The 23,781-nt window shown below is 43.6% G+C and overlaps 1 protein-coding gene across 2 annotated transcripts in view; it reads right to left on the reverse strand.

Moving 5' to 3' along the window:
* CDHR1 (cadherin related family member 1) overlaps positions 1 to 23,781 on the reverse strand; it is a 50,517-nt gene that overhangs the window by 3,022 nt on the left and 23,714 nt on the right. For both annotated transcript variants that reach the window (XM_054207352.1, XM_054207353.1), the window contains 7 exons: positions 23,523 to 23,623; positions 21,669 to 21,872; positions 18,480 to 18,632; positions 13,758 to 13,922; positions 11,517 to 11,584; positions 8,681 to 8,909; positions 7,483 to 7,737 (listed from right to left, as the gene is read on the reverse strand). In XM_054207352.1, the coding sequence (XP_054063327.1) occupies positions 7,483 to 7,737; positions 8,681 to 8,909; positions 11,517 to 11,584; positions 13,758 to 13,922; positions 18,480 to 18,632; positions 21,669 to 21,872; positions 23,523 to 23,623 (1,175 nt within the window). The remainder of the gene's footprint in view (positions 1 to 7,482; positions 7,738 to 8,680; positions 8,910 to 11,516; positions 11,585 to 13,757; positions 13,923 to 18,479; positions 18,633 to 21,668; positions 21,873 to 23,522; positions 23,624 to 23,781) is intronic.

Consider the following 23,781-nt stretch of genomic DNA (forward strand, 5'->3'; position numbering starts at 1 on the left):
AAAGCTTACAGGAGTATTACCGCCAAATTAGGACGGATTCCTGTGTGTCACCATAGCGTTTGTTTAATTTGCAAGAACTGAGCAAGAAAATAATTGTCTCCAGGCTCTGCAGCTGTATTGTTGTACTACATTTCAGAGTTATTCAGAAATGTACTACATTTCAGAGTTCCTAGGAATAATAGTGTTGAACCCAAACAGAAGTTTATGAGTAGAACATCATCTTTCAAAACCAGTTGCAGGTGATATGGTGAGGCAGTTTACAGGACTATTACTGAGCATGGCATTCAAAGGATTACGAGAAAACTTCACTTCATAAAATTACAGTGTACGAATGAGCAGTTAGCAGGTACGTTCTGTTTTCAAGTACTCTTTTACAGACATGACAAAACTCTTTGAGGTAGGGGACATGAGTAGAGGTAAAGAGCTTTGTTTTAGAAACGAAAGAAATCAGCAATAATGTAAGCTACATATGGCATATTAAGGACAAATGAATGGCCAGTTCACTTTGCAGCTTAGCACACTGTGCGTCTCGGAGGTCCCCGTATTATTTTGCGGATTTTGCCCTGCGGGTGGAGCTTGGATCTTTTCACACTTTTCCAGTACATGATGGTGGAGATCACCATTGTTACAGAAATGGTAGAAAGGACGCCACTCATGCAAATTCCAAATATTGTCCATGGACGCTTCTTGAGGCCTAAAATATAGGATTTTACCCTGGACTTGATCTGGAAATATCAAAAATAAGAGAAATGGTCAACCCTCACATAGTTATATTTGAAAGAGGCCAGTATTTATTATAAATACAACTAGGGAACTAGGGTGAAATGTGTACAGGATGGAGAGCATGTAAAATAAAGGGAGCTAAGTGTTGAACTAGGCACAGGAGAAGAGACAGTTGCAATGACCTGGAACTGAATCCAGAAACACTAAAAGAAGTTGGGAGACATGTATAAACACCTGGTTGGTCAGGGAATAAAGGGTATCAGCGCAGCACAGCTTGTTCATGGCACGGTAGTCCACCCTTGGACTACATTTCCAGGAGAAGTTCATCATGAATACAAGCTCCTGCAAGGGTATCTGGACAGCAAGTAGTGTTGTGCAAGGCCAGGAGATCCTTCAGAAATGGCATGGTCACGAGCAGGTTTGTTTACCAAGAGCTGGTCATAAAGCTACGCATGGCTGTGGAGAGACAGGGCTACCCACCGTGCCCCGCTCCTCTGGCCTCGGCTCCAGGAGGGAATCACCACCCAAACTTTGCGTGTCTAGTAACAGGTTATCTGCATTTTAGTCAGAGGTCTGACTGCATTTTATCTGCATTTCATACCAGCTTTTAGTCAATGGTGAGAAAAGGACACCTCCAAAGTAGTAGTCACCGCATGCTAAAATAGGTATCAAAGAGAGTGAGTATAAGGAGAGCCTTGTGACTAGCTTGGACTTGAACCTTTGAATTTTAGACATTTAAAGTGAGATCAGATGGATTTCCTTCCAAACTAGGATGCTCATCTCTTTACCCTCTCCAGTCTGTGGCGGGACATGACTAAGAGTATTCCCAAAGGATGCTTCAGAGTGCCTCGTCATGTATTACACAAAAACACTATTTTTAAATCACATCCCTAAAGTTAGGGAACATAAATTTATTAATACACACCCCACTGTCTTCACTTCTGCATTTTCACAACCTACCTCAAACATGTTATCCAAGACCTCTCTTCCCTGTCCTGAATGTTTCCTATTGCCAAAGAGAAATGGGCGAAGAAATGGTATTGAAACTCATGGACCACATTACCTTACAGGTAATGACCAATTTTCATAATTTTGCTGTACAAAGACTTTTCCCATTATTTAACTAGGAATGGACTTAAGTTAGAAACCAAAAGCAGAGCAGCCCATGACTCTGGTGGAGTTTGGATTCACATCAGCTTTGCTGTTCTACATTACATGGATTTTGCGTACTTAAATCCCATCAGATAACAGAAATTCTACCCCGCCTTACTTCACTTCATGTGAAAGTCTGATGAATTGTCAGATAAATCCTGCTAAGTAGTACATGTCCTGAAATGAGTCCACTTATTATGAGTGTTGTCAAGATCTATTTTGTAGTGAGGTACTGATGGCTCAACACAAGAAGAAAGATGACATATACGTAAGAAGATGCTGTATCTTGGCAATAATTATTTGACTAACTATTTGAAAACCTTGAATAAATGGGATTAGACAGACGTACATGTCTGTGTTGCCAGAATACAAGTTTCAGGGGTAAGAACTGATGGAAATCATATGGGGAGTTTCAGAACTCAGCTTTGTTCAACTCCCCCTTGTCTCACCAAGTTTGGCACCTGTTCAGAGCTTCCAGTTATGAGGAGGTAATTAATACCAAGACTAAACCTATTAATAGCTAGCTGGCTCAGCCTATATTGTAGTTACCGGGGCTATACTATACAAAGCTTTGCCTAGAATCAGCCTTGGCTAACAACTCTTCTGCAATATCCGCATAAAAACATAAGGCATTTTGCAAGCATACAGTAGGAGAATTTCTGTTTGTCATGGCCATGACTCTCATAGGATGAATACAAGAATAACTCACAAAACAAGCCTGGAACAGCACCATCCTAGCCAGCCTGCAGAGCAGCTTATGTAAGTGCATTTGTTACCAAAAAAGCTTTGCAATCTTGCCTGTGTCACCACTGTGGCCCAGTCGGTGAACGCACAGACCAGGTCTGAGAGAGGTCCGAGCACCCTCTGACAGTGAAAGCCTGGGAGCACTTGGACACCTTCGTGTAAGCGCTTTTGAGCACTACCCTGTGCATTGAAAACACCTTCAAGTCATTGTATCGATTATCAACAGTGCCTCAGAACTGGGTCAACAAATAGTGCCCCCCTGTAATTTATTTAGCGGTTGTTTTTTTCCTAAGAGACACTCTGCGTTTCGAAGAGTACTGATTTTTCTTGTCTGCATAAAACAAAAGCAGATATGCAATGAAATGAAAGCTGCTATGGGAAGCACTGTCATATTTCTGTGGGCCAAAACCTGGAAGAAACACTCTCTTTCTTAATAGCCATCAAAAGAGTTAAAATACCACTGCTCAAAAGAGATGATGCTCTGCTGTTTTTTTTGCTGTGACTTCACAGTTCTAATGAGCACTGGCCCAGAGAAGGGTTGAGGACAATTAGAGGGTTACAGAACTGTGGCAGAAGTTTGGAAGTAGCTAAGCTGTTTGTATTACCGTCGAGAAAAAAGTCCAATCCTACGACAAGAATACAATTAAAAAGATAAAAGCAACTATTTGGATTAAAAGATGCCATCACCTATTTTTTGTTTAACAGGCAGGTATGGTCCCCTGCAGGGAAGCTCCTCAGCCCAAGTCCCGCAGGGTGCTGAAGTGTCCAGCAGTCACCGGGACTCACCAGCTTTAGAGAGACATCGACACATGCCGCTGAAGGTGGTTTCACAAGACCCAGCGCTGTGCAGTTTAAGTGTAGATAGATGTTTTCAGGCTGCACACCTGAAGGGCAGGCTGCGGAAAACACCCCTCTGCAGCATGCAGGGCTTGCTCTTGCCGTCCTTCCTCCATAGTGGCTTCCTACCCAAAAATCTGAGTTTACCAAAGAGAATGTCCACTAGCCTTTGCTACTGAAATGGTGACTTATTTCCTTTGGTAGGTTGTAATGTGCAAACATCCACACCTCCTGGCAGCTTCCCAAGAGCCTTTCATAATGCATGGGTTGCAGTGAGCAGAACAAGCGGGCGAAGTATCCAGAAGTTGGACCCAACAGGAACATGTGGTTGAGCTCTTCAACCACGAGACCAGCTAAGGCTCACCAGCTATATTTAGAAGCCTAAGTAAGAAGGCAAAGCTGTTAAGAGCCCAAGCTATTGCAGATTACAGGCAACTCGGGCTGTGTCGACTTGAGCAAGCGGATCTGTACAACGAACCAGCTGGTTCTGCGCAGCCCACTTCCACATATTCAGCATTGCTGGGGTTTTGCTTCAGATTGCCCTAGCCTGATTGCAGAGACGGACTGCCTGCTGGTGCCAAAGCACACTAGGTGTGCCCCCCAAGCACGTTTTTGTTTGAAAGAAGTCCACCTGGTGTTTTTGGAGCTATCTGAGACATAAGCCATACCACAGTATGCAGGGATGATAAGGAGATTTGCTTCAGAAGTAACTCCTGATCTGAGGTAGAACACAAGCTGCCCCCTCCAGTGCTTATCCCAAAGAGCAGTGCCGTCATCCTATATGAAGGCTGCATTTACAGCACTTTGCAATACAGACCTGAGCATGGGGCCAGACTTCTCAAATCAAACCGGCCTTCTCTGAACAATTTTTTTCAAGATCCATGCAACTGTTGGAGGAAGAGGCTAACTGCTTTGCAAATGTGGCAAAGGATGTTTAGCGACACATGTTTAGAACCACAGTTCCCATGGTTGCAGAGTTATATGAGAGGGGAGGAGATATCCACGTTAGTTCACAGAAGGTATTTGTTGAACCTTTCAATCAGGGGGATCTAAAACTGAGACTCATCAGCTATATTTAGAAGTCTAAATGAGTGGCCAAAGCTATTAAGAACCACAGATTATGCCATCTAAATATGGACTTAAGCCTCAGTCCATGAAGAGAACGTCAGTGGAGTCATGAAGAGGCAGAGGAATCCCCCCGTCAGACCAACCCTCAGGATCAGGAGTGGGAATGAGCTTTCCGTGAAAATCTTGGGCAGCAGGAATAGATTTTTGAGTGAAACATAAGGGTGAAAAAAGAGCGGCTTTTTCAGCATATGTTTCTTATTCTGTTGAGAAGGGATAAGAGATTAACAGATGCCACTCAATACCAATTTTCATAAAACCAGACTCAGTGAAATTAAAAGGCCTCTGGAATTTTTATCACTGTATTATTCCAAGAGCAAAAGGTCCTTTTGATGTGCAATACTGCTGAACTTAGCCACAAGGCATCTATCTCAAAGGGCACAGCCTTGCGCTAATTGCAATGGTAAATGTTAATCAGAAAATATGCCTGTTTAATTACTTGGTGTGATTAACACTGCAGGAAACCTCTAGAGGATGCATTCAAAAATATCCTCCTTATCCGAAATCAGTAATACATAAATGCCCAGAAAACAGCTAACTAAAAGAGACTTTGTACAGCTGGAGCAGAGAGGGATGAAACGTACGTTTGCAACAGCCTGTGAGAGGCCGAGCGTACGCAGCGTACGCAATGTCCCGGTACCAAGGCACTGCATCCTTCACAGTGTCAGCAGTGACCATGCTGTCTCTGGGACGTAGGGAGCGACCAAGGGCTTTGTACGCCGACACGGCACCTCACTCACACGCAAGCTGAAATTTGAGAGCGGTTTTTGCAAGGAGATGTGATGCTCTTGAAAAAAAAATCCAACCCAAATAATTGCAAGCAAAGGAAGAAGTAACGGAGAAATGTACAGAAGCGTACGGAGGATGTGACGCCAGATTAGTGGTGCAGATCCTGCTGAAGAGACCTACTCATGCGAAGAAAGAAGATGCTGTTGCCACCTTGGGGGTCTGTGTTGGGACTTGGCATGCAGGAGAGCATGGGAAGAAGGGAATAGCTGTGTGAGGGGAATCCATGTCACAGCCCTCTCTGTTTCCCTTTATACTTTATCAGGAGGGATGCTCCCTCACTCTGTGCCAAATCCGTACCCCTGGGAGGGGGGGGAAAGGAAGCAGAGAGGGGACTTAGTAGGAGACACCTTCTTTCATCAGGTGCTGATGTTGCTTCATGCACTAGAAGAAAATCCAGGAAAATTTTTCTCCCAAAGCATCAGATGCTCATTTTCCTTCCAGACATCCTTTATCAGCCGGTTCAGGGATCTTTCCCCTAGCAGAGGAGGTGTGGGGCACCCTCCCGCCCCTTGACACCCCTCAGCCCTGTGCCTTAGACGCCACAGGCTAACAGAGAGGTCACCGGCTCATCTGGGAGGGGAGGGAAGCTGGAGGCTGGATGCTGGGGCTCAACAGCGGGGACAGGGCCTGAGGCCACCTGGTGCCATGCACTCCTGAAACATGTGCCCTGTGAGAAGCCTGGAAGCAAGGCAGGGAGGGCGGGCGCTCCCACTGTTGGCTGCGGGTAGCTATTCTTATTTGTTGTATAAAAACCACCAAAAATTATGGTTTCCGTGGGAAATCAAAGTGATAAGCAGTTTATTTCCTTCGTATCAGTAAGAATGGCTAAATCTCCAGACTCGCCACGGAGACGCAGCCCACGCAGTCCCCCAGCTCCACCTGGCAGAGCCTTGAAGCTGCCTGCCCTGCCTGTGGCAGTGCTGGTGAAGCCTGCAGCAGGGCTGGCCGCCCCAGCAGGCAGCCCCACGCCAGGCACCCCCTCTGCTAGGGCAGACCCGGGTCCTGCAGCAGCCCTGGTGGGGCAGGGCAGACAACGGAGACCGGAAGCTACTCCTGTGCTGCTGGTGGCTGTTTGCCTGGCACAAGTGTTCTCTGCAGACAATTCTACCTTCCAGTGGAGCATGAACTGTATACAAGAAGTATCATATAAATGCACCTGGTAAGGAGTATCGGTGGAATAAGAGGAGACGGGAAAAACAGAGAAGGACTGTAATAGATAAGGAGCAGTGAGTGCATTTTGACCAAAGAGAAGGCCAGCTGCTGTCTGTAGGAAGAGATTTGCATCTTTGCCCAGTATGTGTGTGGTCCAGAGACCATCAGGGTAATGATGCGTTTCTCATCTACTTTAAAGCCCATTTCCTCCCTGCTGGTACCTACTTAAAGGCATGGCAAGGCAACTACAATAAATAAGAATCACACAAGCATCCACTGCTCATCATAAATCGCTGCTTGTTCTATGGTTGATGTAAAAGTTGGACTAACAGGAAACTCTGAACCTACATGTGCTATCTTTTAGGGTTGTCTTGTTCCGTCTGCTAATAATACTGCAAGTATTAAACTCACATCCAAAATTCTACTTTAAAGCATTTCTATAAAGTTTTCTCACTTTTCCTATGTCACTTATGTTGACTTGCAAAACTGGTCTGATATACTTCACTCTGGCCCCACTACTTTCCACTCACATTTTGTAGGGGAAAAAGATTGTTTTCTTCTTTTGAATGAAAAGAAAAAATCAGAAATTTAGAAGTCAGGATTTACCTTTACTCTCAGGAGTCTATAGTCCTTAATTTGCATATGTCTCTAACAATCAGATGCAAGAAACTCATCTCCCACCCACATTATCCTCCTACCTTTGTACCTTTGCTATTTCTCTGATCGAAATGTCTTTTACATTTGTGGCTGTAGAATCCAGCTTCACCACAAGGCTCTAGAAACACTCTACAAACCAGAGCCAGCAAGAAAGGAGGACCAATGGCTGGCAACTTTCTGGCTGTTGATTTCAACTCCTGAAGCATTGTTAAAGTAGTCCCAGAAAAGGAGCAGGCAGAGACTACCCTTCATTGCCTCTCAAGGATCATCTCACAGAAGGATTTTTCTGAAATGTTTTCTTACCTCCTCTGTGATATCAATCTTCAGAACTGCCGTGGTGCTGAAGGACGGGGAGCCTCGGTCTTTGGCCTGCACCACCAATGACCATATGCAGTCTTTGTTCTTTGTGATGTTGTGGATGATGTCCAGGGAGCGGATATAGGATTTCAGCTTGATTTCCCCAGTGCTTTGGTCTATATCAAAGACATTGGCTGGATCTGCTTGCATGATGGAATAATCCACAATGTTGTTGGGTTCTTCTGCATCTTGATCTATAGCCTGGTAGGGGAAGTGTAAAGAACAAAGAGGTTATTGTTTCTATGTTTGCCTGAAGACAAAACTCTAAAAGTTTCTGAGCATTCGCTTCCGATAATATCCATGCTGTGAGATGACTGGGCTGTTTTTGTTTCATCTTGGAAACAATTTCCTCTTTTCTGGTATCAGCTGTGCTACATTTTCTAGTGAAAAACAGCAGGACTAGAGTTCTTTTTGTATAAGCGATTTCTATTTGAGATTAAATAAAATCAGAGGAAAAACTGAACCGTAACCTATCTGTAGAATGCAAATGGTCCACTGCTGGGGAGTTTCTCACACAGCGTGGGGAACAAATGTGAAGTGAATAGCGAACAATGGGATTAGCTCCACACGTGTTAAAGTACAGATGCCTTCATTTTTGTGCTGTGATATTTATTCTACTAACATTAGGTGTTGTGTAATCAGGCTTCACTATATGCATTCAAATACGTGTAACATGGCATGTTCTGCTCCTTTGCCTGTGAATTGTTATTGCGGTATTTTACCTCCTGTTTTACGCTGGATCAATGAACACAATTCCACAAAGTGAAGGGAAAGAAGTTGTGTGGTTTAGCACAAAGGCATGGCAGGAAGGTTAAGTATTCAAAACTCTGTACTTCCGTTCACTCATCTTATTTGGGCTTACTATGATCACTGTATAATCCAGGATCCTCTACCAGCTGATGGTTCAAATACTGTAATAGAACTTTATCTTTTGCCTATAGAATTTATTCCTCCTTCTCAGTAGTCTGTAAATACTATCATTCCACACATTAATCAATTTTTTTTTACATAGAAATGGACGTGCAAAATAAAGCCCCAGAAAAAGCCAACTTTCAGGCATTCATCATGATCCCTGTGCAATAAACAGCGGAGCTGGGGCTTTTCCAAAGCCCTCTGCTTTGTGACACACTGTGTAGTCTCTCACCTCTATCTTCACCGGTGACCCGATGATCATCGTCTTTTCCTGGATGTTTTCATTGAACTCTGGAGAGTGGTCATTGACATCTAGCACAGTGATAAACACTTCAGCCAAGCTGTATTTCCCATCGGTGTCCTCTGCCTTCACATAGAAATTATACTTTGAGTTCACTTCAGCATCTAATACAGCCCAGGGCTGGGTGTAAATTATACCGGTTGATGGGTGGATTAGGAACCTGGAAAAGAAGGATGGAAAGACTTTTGGGTTTTTTGATCACATCTTTCTAAATCCGTGTGTTTATGGCCTGGAGCAAAGGTGGGTTCTAAGCACTGAAATGCTGTGCCCAAAGATTGGTACTCTTCACCTAACTCCTGTCTGGCTGATGTTTCCAAATCATTCACTGTACCTATTTTTTCCTAGTTCTTTAGGCTTGAAAACCAGCGAACTATCAGTGTCTGGTGTTTTTCTACATATTGTGCATTTTAGCTACGTTTTCTGTTAAAGCCTTTGTCCACAATAAATGCTTAGTGTGATGGCCTTCTCTCAGAGTGATTTCTTTGCATTAAAACTTTGAGGAACTGCCTATTTTTTTCTTTCTGTTTATAACTACAATGTATTAGATCATGTCCTGCATAAATTAAGATTGATTGATATCACCTCAATAGCTAAGGGAAGTGTGCTGCATATCATATTTAAGCTCTTCACTTCTCAGAATGGGTAAGAAAAATGGCTGCTCTCAAATCCCCCAAAGTGCAGGGCAAATGATCTCCTCCAAAAATGATGACTTTTCCATAGACTGGCACTGGGATGGAGTGGGTGTTCAGATTTATCTGTAGCGAGTTCAATTCTACACATTTGTAATTACTCAGACACTGTCAAAAGTGTCAGCCAAAAGCTTGGATTTATAGAGACAACACCAACACAGTGTCTTTTTAAAATGGACTCCTGGTGTAGGCTCCAAGCAGGTTTTTAACAGATGAAAGGTTTTATATACCCTTTAATTAATGTACAGGATAACAAAACATTTTCTGTATTCCAACTGTGAGTGCAATTGAGAGTGATTATAAAAGGGGCACTTAATAATCCAGAATCTTCAATTGTTTTCATTACCCTGTTAAATGCAAATACAAGGCTCAATGAAAGCCAAGACCTGGAGGTGGAAAGAGGTGTGCAAGCTCTTGGTAGGAAAAAGGGCCTGTGCCGAGTGCCTCCTTGGCACCCAACCCAGCCTAACCATGAATAGAGGGCTCTCATCACCCCCATTTGAGTGGAAGAATAGCAGCACTGAGATGTGAAGCCATTACAGCACTGTACGCCACTCCCACTGGCAGCTTGGATGTAGGATTACCAGCGTAATGGTTTTATCTTCGGCAGTTAACACTATTCCTCTCACTCCAGTGCAACTCATCTTTCTGCCAACGCAACTGCATATCCACTGATGTAATCCCTGAGACAGAAAAAAATTCACACGTCTAATTGAAACTCTCAAATCTGTATCGAACTGTGTGTTCGGCAGATCTGGAGGTGCCAGGGCAAGGAAACCAACCCGGCCTTGCAAAGCCATGCCATTCTAGCACAAGGAAAGGGAAAAAAAAATCATACTTAAGAAGGAAAATAAAAGTCTTCACATCTAATTTCCTCATTCAACAGCATACGAACAGTGAGTCTGAGCATCCCCATAGCTCCAATCAGAATAAAGTTGTACGCACATTTCTTTCTAAATTCTTCATCACCAACCTTCACAAGCTGATACATTTTAAACCGAGGCGGTCTGCCTGCACGACATGACCTTTCCCTGCTTGCCTCTATGCAGTTAGGAGCTAGCTTAAGGACTTAGTGAAGGGCTCAAAATAATCCATCCTGGAAATGCTCCCATATGTGTATCCTTCTGGCTATAGAAGAGGTTCATCCTTAACATCTTGGATTTTGGACCTTGATTGTGCCTCCTAAATGGCTTTCACCTTAACAAGAAGAGTTCATCTTTAACTCCAGGTGGATAATGTACGGAGAAAAACGGATTCTGGGGATGAGTGCCTGAAAAGCTCATTCATTTCCAATATTCTGGCCTGCAGCCCCACCACGTCCAGGAGCTGCATGTTCCAGCAACAGTATCTGTGATGGTCGGTGATGCTAGCCATGGCTGGGAACGCCAACCAATGGGCCAGGGCAACTGCTGGGATGGAAGCAGTGTGGGAGAAAGCAGGGTTTCGGGGTGTTCTTAGCCCAGCACTGTCCCCAAAGACAGGGAGAGGGGGATAGGCATCATTACAAAATCAAGTAAGCACCAGATTCCCCTCTTCCTGATGCAGGACTATTAGGTTTAAATATATCAAATGCTTTGAACACCCAATGCAGTTGGCCTCCAAAGCTAAAGTTTATATTCTTTAAAGTCTTGTCATCTTTGATTTATTTTGACAAGAGTTGAAACTGAACTATTTGTGCAGCTATATGGAAAGGGAAGGGGAAAGAGCAAGGGATTTTTCTTCCTCCAGAATTGACTTTTCACAACAACTAGACCAAAACCTCCTTTCTCTCTCTTACAACTGTTTTTCGAATGGTGATTGAACAGATCCTGAGTATTGGTACTTCAGCTGCCGTATGTCTCTTTAGGGGCTTGTGGGTAAAATTCCATGGGTCATGAAGCAGATGTTTAATGATCACACTAGTTTTTCTGTTGTTGTTTTCACAGAACTCACAGAGAACATGGCATAAATGTCCTTGAAAATGAGCAGGTCAAGAATGAGCCTGTTCTTTTTTTTTTTTTTTAAATTCTTTTAAAACTCTGCTCAGAGGATAGTCAGTTTTCTTTTTTTGTTTTGTTTTGTTTGTTTTTTTTACTTACAGATCTGCTCCTGTTCCATAGACAGAGTACTTGACTTCTCCCCAAAGCCCTGAATCTGGATCTGTAGCCTTAAGAAAAGAAAAGAAGAGAGTCATCCTTTACTAAATTGCAAACAGAAATGCTTCTTTTTTTCTTTTAACAACAGGCCATGTAAAACCCCAAATTCTCTCCCCCCTTTTTTACATCACATGTTTAGGGGGAAATCACATAAACAAATGTGCACCTAGAAAACTGCAAAATCTAACACAAGGAAATGTCACTGGCCACCCCAGGGAAGCTGCGAAGATGCCAGGCTGTGCCCGGGCTCTAGCAGGGAGAAAGCCACTAGATGGCTCCGTCTATTGACATTTAACACGTCCTTCCTTTAAGAGAGAGGAAGCTAATCTCAATGACGCCAATGAACTGCCCGCTCTCAAGCCTTCCTAATTATCAGTGACCTATTAATGTATATTCCCCAGACAAAATTATTTAGTTTATAGAGAGTATTTTTTAAGCCTGCTTCTCTAATTGATTCAATTTAAAGTAATGCATAACAAATGTTTCAATCTATACACAATATTTCAGCTTTGTTTATACTTCAATCACTCTTGTGCCTGTGTGACTTTTAGTAACGCAGATGCTACATCAGATGATATCTTTGTTACAGACTCTTGTTGTTTTCCTTTCTTAGCTCAGGATTAGGAAAGCTATCGATGTGGTAACAGCTATTTCCATAAACTCCTGCTTCTCTGGTAGCTATGAGGCGCTGTTCTATTATACCGTTATATCTAGCCATCAGAATTCATGGTGACAGCGGATGGTTCATTCATCTTCCTGTTTAAATATCTGAAAACTGGAACAATGTCTTTGATTCCTGCATGGATAATGTAACACACCTGCAGCCCTGCTGACAGGTGTTTTTAGGTCTTTGACAGGAGCTTGTCAGCTTCTCTCGCCCCATAATTTTGACTGCAGTCTGCTTTAGGACTGCCTAACTTTTCCTAAAACGCTTGCATGCCTGGGGCTTCTGCCAGAATTGCCATCCTCAGTACTTGGAGTATCTCAGTTCATCAAGTGTATTTGTGAATCTGGGTCAAATACTGAGTTGACAGCACATGACAGTAAATTGTACAGGGAATCCGCAGCTACGCTGTCCTGTGCACAGTGGCTCAGAATGGCTACTTTTGTGGCTTTTGCAAACTTTTTCTAATTTTTTTTTTGTTGTCCACCTCCTAGAATTTGTTATTCCTCTTGCTGGAAAGACAGTGATGTTTGGGAGTCTCTGTTTTCTACAGCTTTCCTATTAGTTTCCTCTAACAACCTTTTCTGTATTGCTTATGTTCCACTTCTTCTTTCATTCTTCCATCCCTAAAATTTTCCCTCAGCACTTTATTATTCTGATTATTTAATTTTCTTTCTGACTTGCAGCCAGCCTGTGCCGGAGATCTCTGGCAACCAGCCTCCATCATCCGTACCCATGAGGCCCCCGCAAGGTGACTTGCATCAGCCACCAGCTGGGCATCAGCCACCAAGCCCCACGTGGCCAGGAGCTTCCTCTGCTTTGGGACAGGAGATCCGTTTCCAGTCCTAGCAGCTGCGTTAAAGAGATACAGCTCACACCAACGGCTGGAAATGCTTCTCCAGCACATAGGGCCCATGTAATACCCTGACTTACTTTCTATGAAAATGTGAGATACTGGAAAATCTATAGGCATTTTTTTCCCACTGCGAGGAGATACTTACATAGGGATTTTTCTTTCCCAGCTCTAAGCATTTTAATGTTATATTCTTGCCTTCATTAACTATCTAATTATGCATTTAGCAGCCAGATTCCTCCCAGGCGGAGGAGACTAATACCTACTAAGCAGCCATCTTGTTTTCTTTGTACTCCTACCTAAGCAAGCAAATCCAGTAAATTCAGTTCCACTTAGTCATAACTGAATCTTCCTGCTGGGCGCTGATTTGACTGGGGCCTTCTTAGTACTCACAGACCATGTGATTTGTCTTAAAAGCAGATGGCCTTTAATTAAAAACGAAAGTAAATTTGTTGTTCTGAAAAAAATTGCCTAAAACGTCTTTTTTCCCCAGAAGTGTTTTTTTTTTGTTGTTGTTGATTCTGGAAAGGAACTGGAGTGCAGTCTCGAAGCAGAATGATGAGTAAGATTTCCTACTTGCCTCTCCCCACTATTTTTAAGGTACTTGAACTGCCTCCACAGACACCTAGAAAAAAACAACATTTCTTAAGAGATTAATGAAACTTACTGTAACAGCAACTACGTTTGAGCCCCCCGGGGAGTTCTCGGGGATCCTGGCAATGTAGTAGTCGGAGGAGAACTTTGGGACATTGTCATTGGTATCCAGCAAGCGAATCACTACGTCAGCTGTTGAGCTGAATTTCTCTGGTGTGTTCACCTCTATTGCAAGAAGCTAAGAAGAGAAAACCAGAAAATTACTACAAAGCAGCTTCCTTACACTACCCATGGCGTATTGGTGTATTTTAGCCTGTTTGGACCAGACAGCTCAAAAACAGGAGATGATGAGCTAGGTCAGTGTGCAGCCGAGGCTTGTTTGTGCATGCTCACAATGGGCAATCAAGGTGTGGAAAGAGGACTTCAAACCCATGTATACATATTAGACTTCAGGTGACAGATGTGATTAGTCATAACTAACCAATGCAGCTCAAAAAGCCATAACAGAAGCAAGCAAACACCCATCCCTGGGCAGCTCCCAGAACTTAGGGAACCATAAGCACTGAATCATTTTGAATAATCACGTAAATTGAATGACGGTCCTTTGTAGAGGAAGCATAAGTTCTTCATCAGGAAAGAAGTCAGGGAAAGAAACTACACCAAACAGGAGATGAGAGACCCGGTGCCCTGAGACGTTTGGAAGCAGCAGTACCCCCACCCCAAATGCATGACAGTTAGGGATCAGTCGTGTACAGTGGAATCCCATTTCACGAAGTCTGTGAGAACTCCTACCACCAGGCTTCCTGGGCCTCTACCCTTCCTGCCTCATGCTAATTAGGGTTTTATCAGATACCCACTGGGACTTTTGAATTACCTCACTGTCTCTGAGGAGGAACAGAGAGCCCTGGCATGACACGTTCTCATAACTCTGCTCATCTGAAAGGGCAGACAACCACCTGCGGCAACACCAGGGATGGGGACAAGCCAGCGGGAGGGATGTTCTGCCTGGCTGTCAGCAGAGCTCAACGCGAGTACGTGCCTATCTCATCCCGCAGCTGAGGGATGGCGCTGCTGGGTTAGCAAGTTGGTTTCTCCCATTGCCCCTTAATGCCCCACTAATTGATGCAGGGGAGAGCAGCTGCCACAGAGAAGGAAGAGGATAACCCAGGCGCCTGGTGCGTGGCAGTTCTCAGTAGACAGCGGGGAGCTCTCAGATCCCCGCTTGGGAACAGACCAGAGCAAGTATTTGGTAAGTCACCTCCAAAGTCTCAGACAGGCACTTTTCTACAGGACTTCAGCTACTTAGCACCACATGTTTTCTCTCTTAGTCTAACACAAAATAGCAGCAGTGTTTCTGCTGTGTCTCTGTTTGCTCCTCAATAGATTAGGGGAATGTCAGTATGAAGCCCGAGCTGGTGGAGCAGCGAGCCTATCGCTCAGGCAGCGTGTGACAAGCAAGAAAGAGCTGTTTCAGCAACAGGTACTGAGAGACACTGAGCCCTGCACAGCCTCCAGCCCGCAAGCCTGGTCCCTCCATCACGCAGAATCAGCGCTAGGACATCAGTCTTGGGCTCGGTAAGGGCTGAACCCAAATGACCAACACGTATGGTCAACTATTTGGTGTTCATGTTTGGGCAGAGACCTAGTTAACACAAAGCAGGAGGGCTCCACAAACCTAGTGAGCACAAGACGGCACTAATGGACTAGTCAGCAGGACATTTAACTGACATATGAAAGGCTCAACTGAAAAATTTAGCTGCGTGGGCTTTTACTCCCAGTAGACATATGTCCCAGGAGCTCCCTCAAGCAGGGTGAAGCTTTGAGCTCCAGAAGGTGGAGCGGGGCTGCCACAGCATCTCCTGCTCCGTTGGCGCAGTGCCTGGCTGAGAGGAGGGCTGTGGGAGCTTGTCCTTCCCATGCCGCTCGCCAGGCGCTCGCCCTCTCCATGTCCCAGGTCCCCGTGGGGCAGGCAGTGTGTGATGGACACCAGCAGTGGCACCACTGCGGGCACACGCTGCGTTCACGTCCCTGCGGCCTTCAGAGGGGTTGGTATCACCTAGAAGTGACAGGGTTTGGGGAGGGTGAGGAGCAGTTTAAGTAGGCAGGAAAAAGGCTATCTCAGTATCAGCCCCTGGAGCTGTTCCTGCTGTGTGAATGTTTATAATGTTTGGAAATAAACAGTGAAAGGCTTCCTGAAGAAATTAATCTCAAAGGTTTGCTTGTAATTGCTATAGGACACATCTGCTCTAAAAGGGGAGTTTGGTTACTGCATGTCTGTGTTAACTTTTGTGTTTCGGAGTCTCAGATGGGGTTACAGCAAAAGAAATTTTTGAAGGGCCAGTCATACAAACGTCAGCAAAAACCTGCTCCTGAGCAATCTCAGCTCCTAAAGCAGCACAGAGATAAAATCTTATTGCTTATTGTGCACGTGGAGCTGTAACTATATTATAACATCCGCAGTGAAATAATCTTTGCTGCTGGAATCAGCCCATCGTAGAATACCTCATGAGGGCTTTGTATTTTTACTTTTTTTTCTACATTCATCTTTCATTCCCTCTCTTTTTAGCAGCCATAGTCCAGCTATGTCAACATGCTGACAACATCTTCCTTCAGGGAGGGATTTTCGTCAGCGTTCTTGCCTGCAATGCCTTATGCAGAGATGTATTGCTTGTTTTATGCAGACAGAGAAAAAAATAGCTTAAAACTATTACTTCACAGGACTATGTATCAACAATTAATACAAGTGCCAGAAAAGCAAACGGAGATATAATCTTAAAAGGGGCAGGTAAACTTTTAAAATAGAGTTTGATTTTGGGAACTGAAGATAACTGCAGCCTCGTCTGGTCCTGTTCTGTGGGAGACGTGTGTCTGCAGAACGCAAGGGGTAGGTACAGGCTCCTGTCAAGGCGGGATGTACTCTGGGCTGAAGGCAGGGGGGTTGGCGCCCAGAGCACGTCAGTCCATGACAAGGTGGGACAGCAACATCTGGCCCCTGTGGCAGAGGGACTTGGGATCTGAGTCCAGGCTGGAGGGATATGAATTACCTCAGCTGCCGTACTTGGGAAACCCACTCTAGCTCTTGGACAGCTGAAAATGAAACAGGGCCTGACTATCAACTGCATTTAAGAGCCAGACCTAAATGGAAGATAGATTTTCTCTAGTAGATGTTCCTTCAGGTAGTTTTTCAGTGCACATCCCAGTCAAATCAGCTTTAATTCCTCTCTGGCATTTTACTGCTCAATAACAAACCTGAAGAGAGAGATCATTGCTTGCAGAAAAAAAACCCCTGAAAGCAGCTTCTCAAAGCTGCTGTGGGATACATGTTAAATAGGAATAAGAATATAGTTAATCCAAAATTCTAACTAGAATGACTACATTGGCAACTAAAACTGGGTAGGAAGCCATTTGAACTTTTCAGGGAGATGGAGACAGCAATGAGGTCTTTATAAAGTATTTGCTGCAATATATTACTACCATATCATCCAGCTGCACCTTCTTCAGTTGGAATCTAGACAAAGGCTCTGCATTTTCAGCAAAGCCTTATGGTCTTTCTCCAGTAGAAATAATTTCATCCTCCAAAAACAGTGAGTAAGCACTTAAGCTAAAAAAATATATGTCCTTTTTCCTGGTAATTAATTCTTTCGGTGTTCATGGCAATCACATTAAGTACTTTGATTTTTATTAGTATTCATGAGGAGGCCATGTGTAACTTCTTTACTGGTCTTTTGGTAGTTTAACCTGAATAAATGTGTGCTTATTATAATTAGTTTCGGTAGCACTTTATAGTCCTTTCAGAATCTTCCATTTTAATACAGTAATGATGCCTCATATTTTTGTAGCATCTATAACCTATGAGGCTCAAAATGACTAAGGAACATTACAAGAGGAGACATGAACCATACTGCAGTAAAACGACTTGCTAAGGACACAAAGCAAACCATGTAGGAAGGGTGAGAACAAAGTCCAGGACACTCGCTTCTGGTCTGTGCTAAAAATGCCACTTTCTGCACAAAATCAAAACTAGTATATGTTAATACTCAGCTAGATAGTTTTGTCAATTTTTATTTTTTTTTTAATTATTAGAGGAATTGTCTATGCCATTCTTTGCAGTCAGAACTGAACCATCTATACTCATGTTCAGAGGCAGCTGACACGAAACCAGACTACTTCATTATCTTGCTGGTGAGCCAATGAATCCATCAGGGAAGGTGGTAATGCCAAGGGTCCAGCTTTTGGATGAAAGTTGGTCCTTGCATGGCTGGCTTGGAGCATGGCTGAGATACCCTCAGATCAGTCTGCAAAAGGCCATATAGATAGATACACTCTGACAAAGGCAGTGGACAATTTGGGGAAATTATCTTCTGGTCACCTGGGGTCTTCCGCCTGCCAACACTCAAAAGCATGATCATGAACCAAATTACGTAGGGCTAAGCAGGTAAAGCTCTGGCTCCAGAGAAATTAGGATTTCATCCTGTGAATTTATTATTGTAAGAACAGAAATAACCCTTAGGGTTCAGTCTAGAATGACTCAGAGCTACCAACATGTGCAGTTTCCACAGAGAGATAATACTCAACACTTTGCACTGACTGGACTAAATTAGTCCACAGATGCATGCATTAAACCTTTGGAACTTGATGAACCAGGGGCAGAAATGAGTTTCCCTTACATAGACTATAATGTCACTGACAACGCATCAGACAGCTCCAGGTGGATTAAGAAGCTAAATCCCATCAGATATATAAACCATCATACACATATATACGCAGGCAGGGAGGACCCAAGAAGCAGAATTACCTTGAAGGTTAACACCTTGAATTTTTCATAGTCAATAGCAGCAGAATTTTCCACTATTATTGTAACCTGAGCCTCATTCAGGACAGTTTGGGGAACCACACGGAAGATGCCACCAGGTCCGACAAGACGGAGGTTGAATTTAGCATTGGCTCCCTGTGAATAAAAGCAGATACAGCATTGTTTTCAGTGAGCGATGCATTTCTTATGGCCTAGATTGGCTTGGTTTCTTTGCACTGCATAAAATTAGAATGAGTCTTACTGCTTAGAGCCCTCTGCTCTCCATCCCCTGGGCAAGAGACTGCTAAGAAGCTTACTTGTATAATCCCTCCAGCCCTGGTCACAAGACGGACAAAGCTTTTCTTAGAACAGATTGACAAGCTTCGCTGTTCTTTCAGTCATGATGGAAAAACCCTGCACCAGGACTGGCTAATAGAGGGACTCCTGTGGCAAACAGCCTTGGGCTTTGTGCCACACACTGTGAGCTAGTGCATGTGACAGAGATGACATCATGTGCACATCGCCAGGCAAGTCTTGCCTCCTCCTGGTTCCTTCCAAGGAAAGACAACTGAACTGCCTGAGTAAGGACAATGGACCCCTCAAGAACCCAGCCCGGTCTAAGAGCTCACAGCCTGGGGTGATGACGCAGAGCCACAAAGATATGCAGTTTACAGACAGAGGTGGCACTCCGTGGTTTGCACTGACTGGGTTAAGCTAGCCCAGAGTTACAGCCACTGAACCTTCTGGAAGTTGGTGCACTTGGAAGGATAGAGGAGCTCCACCTGTGCAGGATGAAATATGACACACATTTGACAGCTCCAGGTGAAGTGAGAAGCCAAATCCCGTAACACAGATAAAACTTCTAGCCAGAGAGGACATGGGAAGCAGCAATATCTGGAAGGTGACCACCACTTGTGTGTGAGTTAGGCTGAGTGAGCCAGAGCCAGATAGACAGACCAATTATTTTAAACCAAACTGGAGCATGGAAGAGAAAAGATAAAATGGGGATTCTCATCTTTCTGCCTCACCGGGGAAGGCATGAAAATGAGCTGAGCCCATTTAACCAACTCTCTGAGTTCATCAGTTTCTCAAACAATGTCACAGATGCACTGTGACAACCAGCCACATTCACTGCCTGGCTGGTGCCATGTTCTCCCCCTAGCAAGAACCTTGAGATGAAGAATTTCTAATAATAACTTTCATACAGGATAACTCTGCTTACAGCAGTATCCCTGGAGGACTTGTTATGAGCAGTTCTTGCTCTAGCTCAATGTCAAAAGGAAAAGTATTCAGCAGCAGTCCCCCAGGGGAACCAGAATGATCTTGGATCCAAATTCAGTGGTCTGCGTTTTTGGTCATACTAACCCCCACAGCTACACAGATGACAACAGGCTCTCTTTCACTGGTAGTAAAGCCAAACACACAAAGCCAGAGGTGCTGGACAATGGAAAATAGTGCTGATGGGGGAAGTGAACCATCTGACCATACAAAGTCCACTGCACTTGGGACTGTACATGACTGGAGGGAGGGTGGCATGGGGGGGGGAGAGAACTGCCTGCCTCCAGCGGCTGAGGGATTTCTGACAGTGATGTCCGCCGAACCCAGATCTGTTTGGAGCAAGCCATGCTGCTGCATGTCTCCAAGCAGACAGCCATGGGACACAGCAATCATAGAATCATAGAGTCTTCATGGTTGGAAAGGACCTTTGAGATCATTGAGTCCAACCATACACACACCGAAAAAACCCACAAACCCACAAACAACCAACCTACAATCTCTGTCACTAGAGCACTGAGCCCTAAGCTGTGTCTGTCGGATGAAGAGGGCTGGGGCAGAAATTTCTGCATAATGTTCTTGCAAGTAAAAATGGCATTTCCATCAAACTGTGGGCCTAAAACAGACCTTGCCCACAGCTTCCTCCTCCACACCTGTACCATCCACTCCCCCAAAAGAAAGAGTCACTAATGGCTGTGACAGAAACAGACATACGTTTCATTTTATTTTATATATAGTCCTCTTCTATGGAAGGGAAAACATTGCATTCTATGCCTTAAAAGAAAAGCAACCCAACCCCCCTTGAATGTGTCTCACACTGTACTAGGAAGCTTCTCGAGAAATCTATATAGTGTATTTAGCAATGTTTTCTGCTTATTTTATAGCCTAACTTGCAGCTTGAATATTTTGTCAGCCTACATATGATACGTATATATTTTGTCTCAAAATAGAAGAGATGGGTTTTGTTTCTTTCCTTCTGCAGCAACATCCCCTGTGACAACAGCAGGATAGACTTTGAAAGCCGTCATTTATCTGCTTGCTGCAGAGCAGCAGGAGGGAGGGGGAAGAAGCTCGTGGGTTTGATAGAGTACAATACCGTCAAAACAGCACAATACTGAGCACTGTTATATAAGAACACTCTTTCCAATAGTAATACAGTTCTCAGATGCATTAAGCTTTTCTCTTGTCACCACCTAACCTCAGGCTAACTCAGATGGATGCCATTCATACGGTATTTAGCTTAGGGATCCCTATAGCAACCATCACCATAGTATCTACGGGCATCACAGGTCAGTTAGATAGCAGGCTGAGATGGATGGAGTCTTCTTTCCCTTTCCTTTATCTAGTTAGAGTTAGTTTGGCTCTGGCATAATTTTTAAGATTACCTAAAAATATCACTCCAGTGGGAACAATTTATTAAAACATGCATTGCAGACTTCGGCTGTAACGTAAGGGCCAGAAGGATAATATATTGTAATAAAACCAATGTAAGGTGTGGACTGTATTGTTTCCAGAAGGAGCGGAGAAGATACAGACGGCAATTGCAATTGCAGTTACTAAAATGATTAGAAACTCTAAGGGAGTACATTCTTGAACATTACACTGACAACAACTGTATGTAACCAGTAGTTAGGGGAAGTTCATAAAGACTGTTCAACTTTAGTTACCACGAGAACTGGGGTGCAGCTTTAGGACCACCCTTCTCATCGACATAGCAGCATATGACAGAATAAGTATACTTCTGGGTCCAGACTCCCTGTGTTAATGGAACCTACAACTACTTTGTCTGTCCTAGGCTTTTGGGGAATGCAGGTGAAATAGTTGAGTTCCTAAAATGACATCCCCCATCTGACAACTTATTCTAGTCTTTGGGAAAATAGGTCAGGAAAACTGAAAGTCCACATAGTTTTGATTTACCTGATCTGAATCATTGACCGTAATCTTCAATCCCCTCAAGATTTCACCCTCTGGGGGATGCTCGTACATGGTCAGTTCAAATCTGTTCTGGGGACCATTTTCTCCGTAGAACGTTGGTGGATGGTTGTTAAGGTCGACCACCCGTATAGTCACCACGGCAAAAGCGTACACTGAGACGTCACCTTCCTGACTGACTTCTGATGCCTGCAGCAGGCAGGAGAGAGACAACAGTGATGAGGGTATACTCTCTTTCCTCAGTTCCATGTTCAGGTATTGTTCTGCGTGTACAAATCACCCTGACACACTAACTTGTACGAAGGTTCACAGCTTTGTATTTCTCTAGAAATCTCAGTCCATTTCACACTGAAGTTTATGATGATTAGAAGATTATGGTAATAAACCAGTCCCAATAAAGCCCCATTGAAAAAATTCTCCTCCTCATTTTGTGAGCTTAGTAACTCACCCTAGGTGAAAACAGTTCTCTAAAGACAGAAAATCTAATAGAGGCAAGATAATTGTTTGCCCAAAGTGTTGACAGAATAGAAAAGGCAGACAATCTTTAAATTTGCTGTGTACCACAGGTAGTTGATTTTCACATTGATGCAAGGACTGCAGCCTTGAAAACTGCGAGAAAAACTGTATGCAGCATTTAGGCAAATATTTGAAAAAGAAAAATGACACTTTTTTAATTTTTTGAGATTTATTCCCTGCTTTGCTGTCTAGATGAGCTTAATTTAAATGGGATATAGTTTGGACAGACAAGCAAACCTAGCTGACATTTTTCTGAACTGAAACATCAGATCTATCTGTGTTTCAACAATTCCAATTCCAACACGCAGCCTCATTCACTGGATCGAACCTAAGATGTTACTTCTGTCAGGTCAGAAACTCCGGCTGGTGTTTTTGTAACAAAACAGCTATCTCTAACATGCTTTTTTGCTCAAAGGGCTCAAAACCAAAGGCACTAGACCTCTACATTTCTCTGAAGATGCTAGTCTGGTAACTGAGGTGCCTGTCACTACCTACGCTGGGTAATACAATACCCTTTTGGTTCCTCAGGCAGATTTTGTAGCCTGCACAAGCTCACAGATATAACTAGGAGATCACAAAAGCTTGCAAGGGTTTAACTAATCCTGTATCTGGGAAGTGCTAGCAGACTGCCGTAAACCACAGAGATTAAGGGAAGAAATGGTGCCTGCGTTTAACTCAGACAAAGCTGCCTTTGGACAAAACTGTCCTTACTATGACAAACTCTCATGGTTGTAATATGCATTTACCGAAGAAAACTGATATAGTCTTCACAATTTAACTCTACATTCTTAAACTCTTGGTCTTTAGAAACAGCTTGAAAGAATGCAGCCTGTCACACTGATACTAGCTCATCAAGGTGTCAGCTCGTTGAGGTGTTAGCATATATTTCTATGTGGTTGTTCAATGATTCAGGAGTGGATACTGATATGACATTGCATGATCTACCCCAGTCCAACTACTAATCATAGATTTGACAGTTACCTATCTCATCACATAGAGGTTACAAGACATTAATTCCCAGTTTAGCAATAAAATCTGAAAACACAGAGAACAGTTATCTACGCACTGTAAAGGATGTTGATTCTCTAGACTCAGAGATGGAATTAGGACAAGATGACTTCCTTTGGAAGAAGTAATTTGAGACACTAAATATCTCAAGGAACAAAAGCAGTTTGTTCTTTTTTATCCTACCTAGCACTCTGCTCAAATATAGGCGGTAGTTTCTGAAACAAGTAAAGTCAGCTATAAATTGAGCTATTTTAGACAATCATGCCTGCTCATGGCATTTAAGACCAATGGTCTTCAAGTGGCCACAGAACATACCTGAACTTTTAGTTCATACACTTCTTTCTTGAGCTGATTTGGGCTTTTTATAACGGAAATGGCTCCAGTTGTGTTGCCGATTTCGAATGAACCTTCACTTCCTGCAATGAAACCAAGATGCTCTAGTTATACACCGTGCTTCCTTTTTCTGAACAAGCATGAGCAATCAACCATGCGCTTCATTAAGCATATCTTTGTCCATATGTGTATCCATATCTATTAGTAGATCTGAAGCTGCTTTTCAAAAATGAAGCATTTC

The sequence above is a fragment of the Rissa tridactyla genome, chromosome 6 (assembly GCF_028500815.1).
Source record: "Rissa tridactyla isolate bRisTri1 chromosome 6, bRisTri1.patW.cur.20221130, whole genome shotgun sequence".
NCBI classification, from domain to species: Eukaryota; Metazoa; Chordata; class Aves; order Charadriiformes; family Laridae; genus Rissa; species Rissa tridactyla.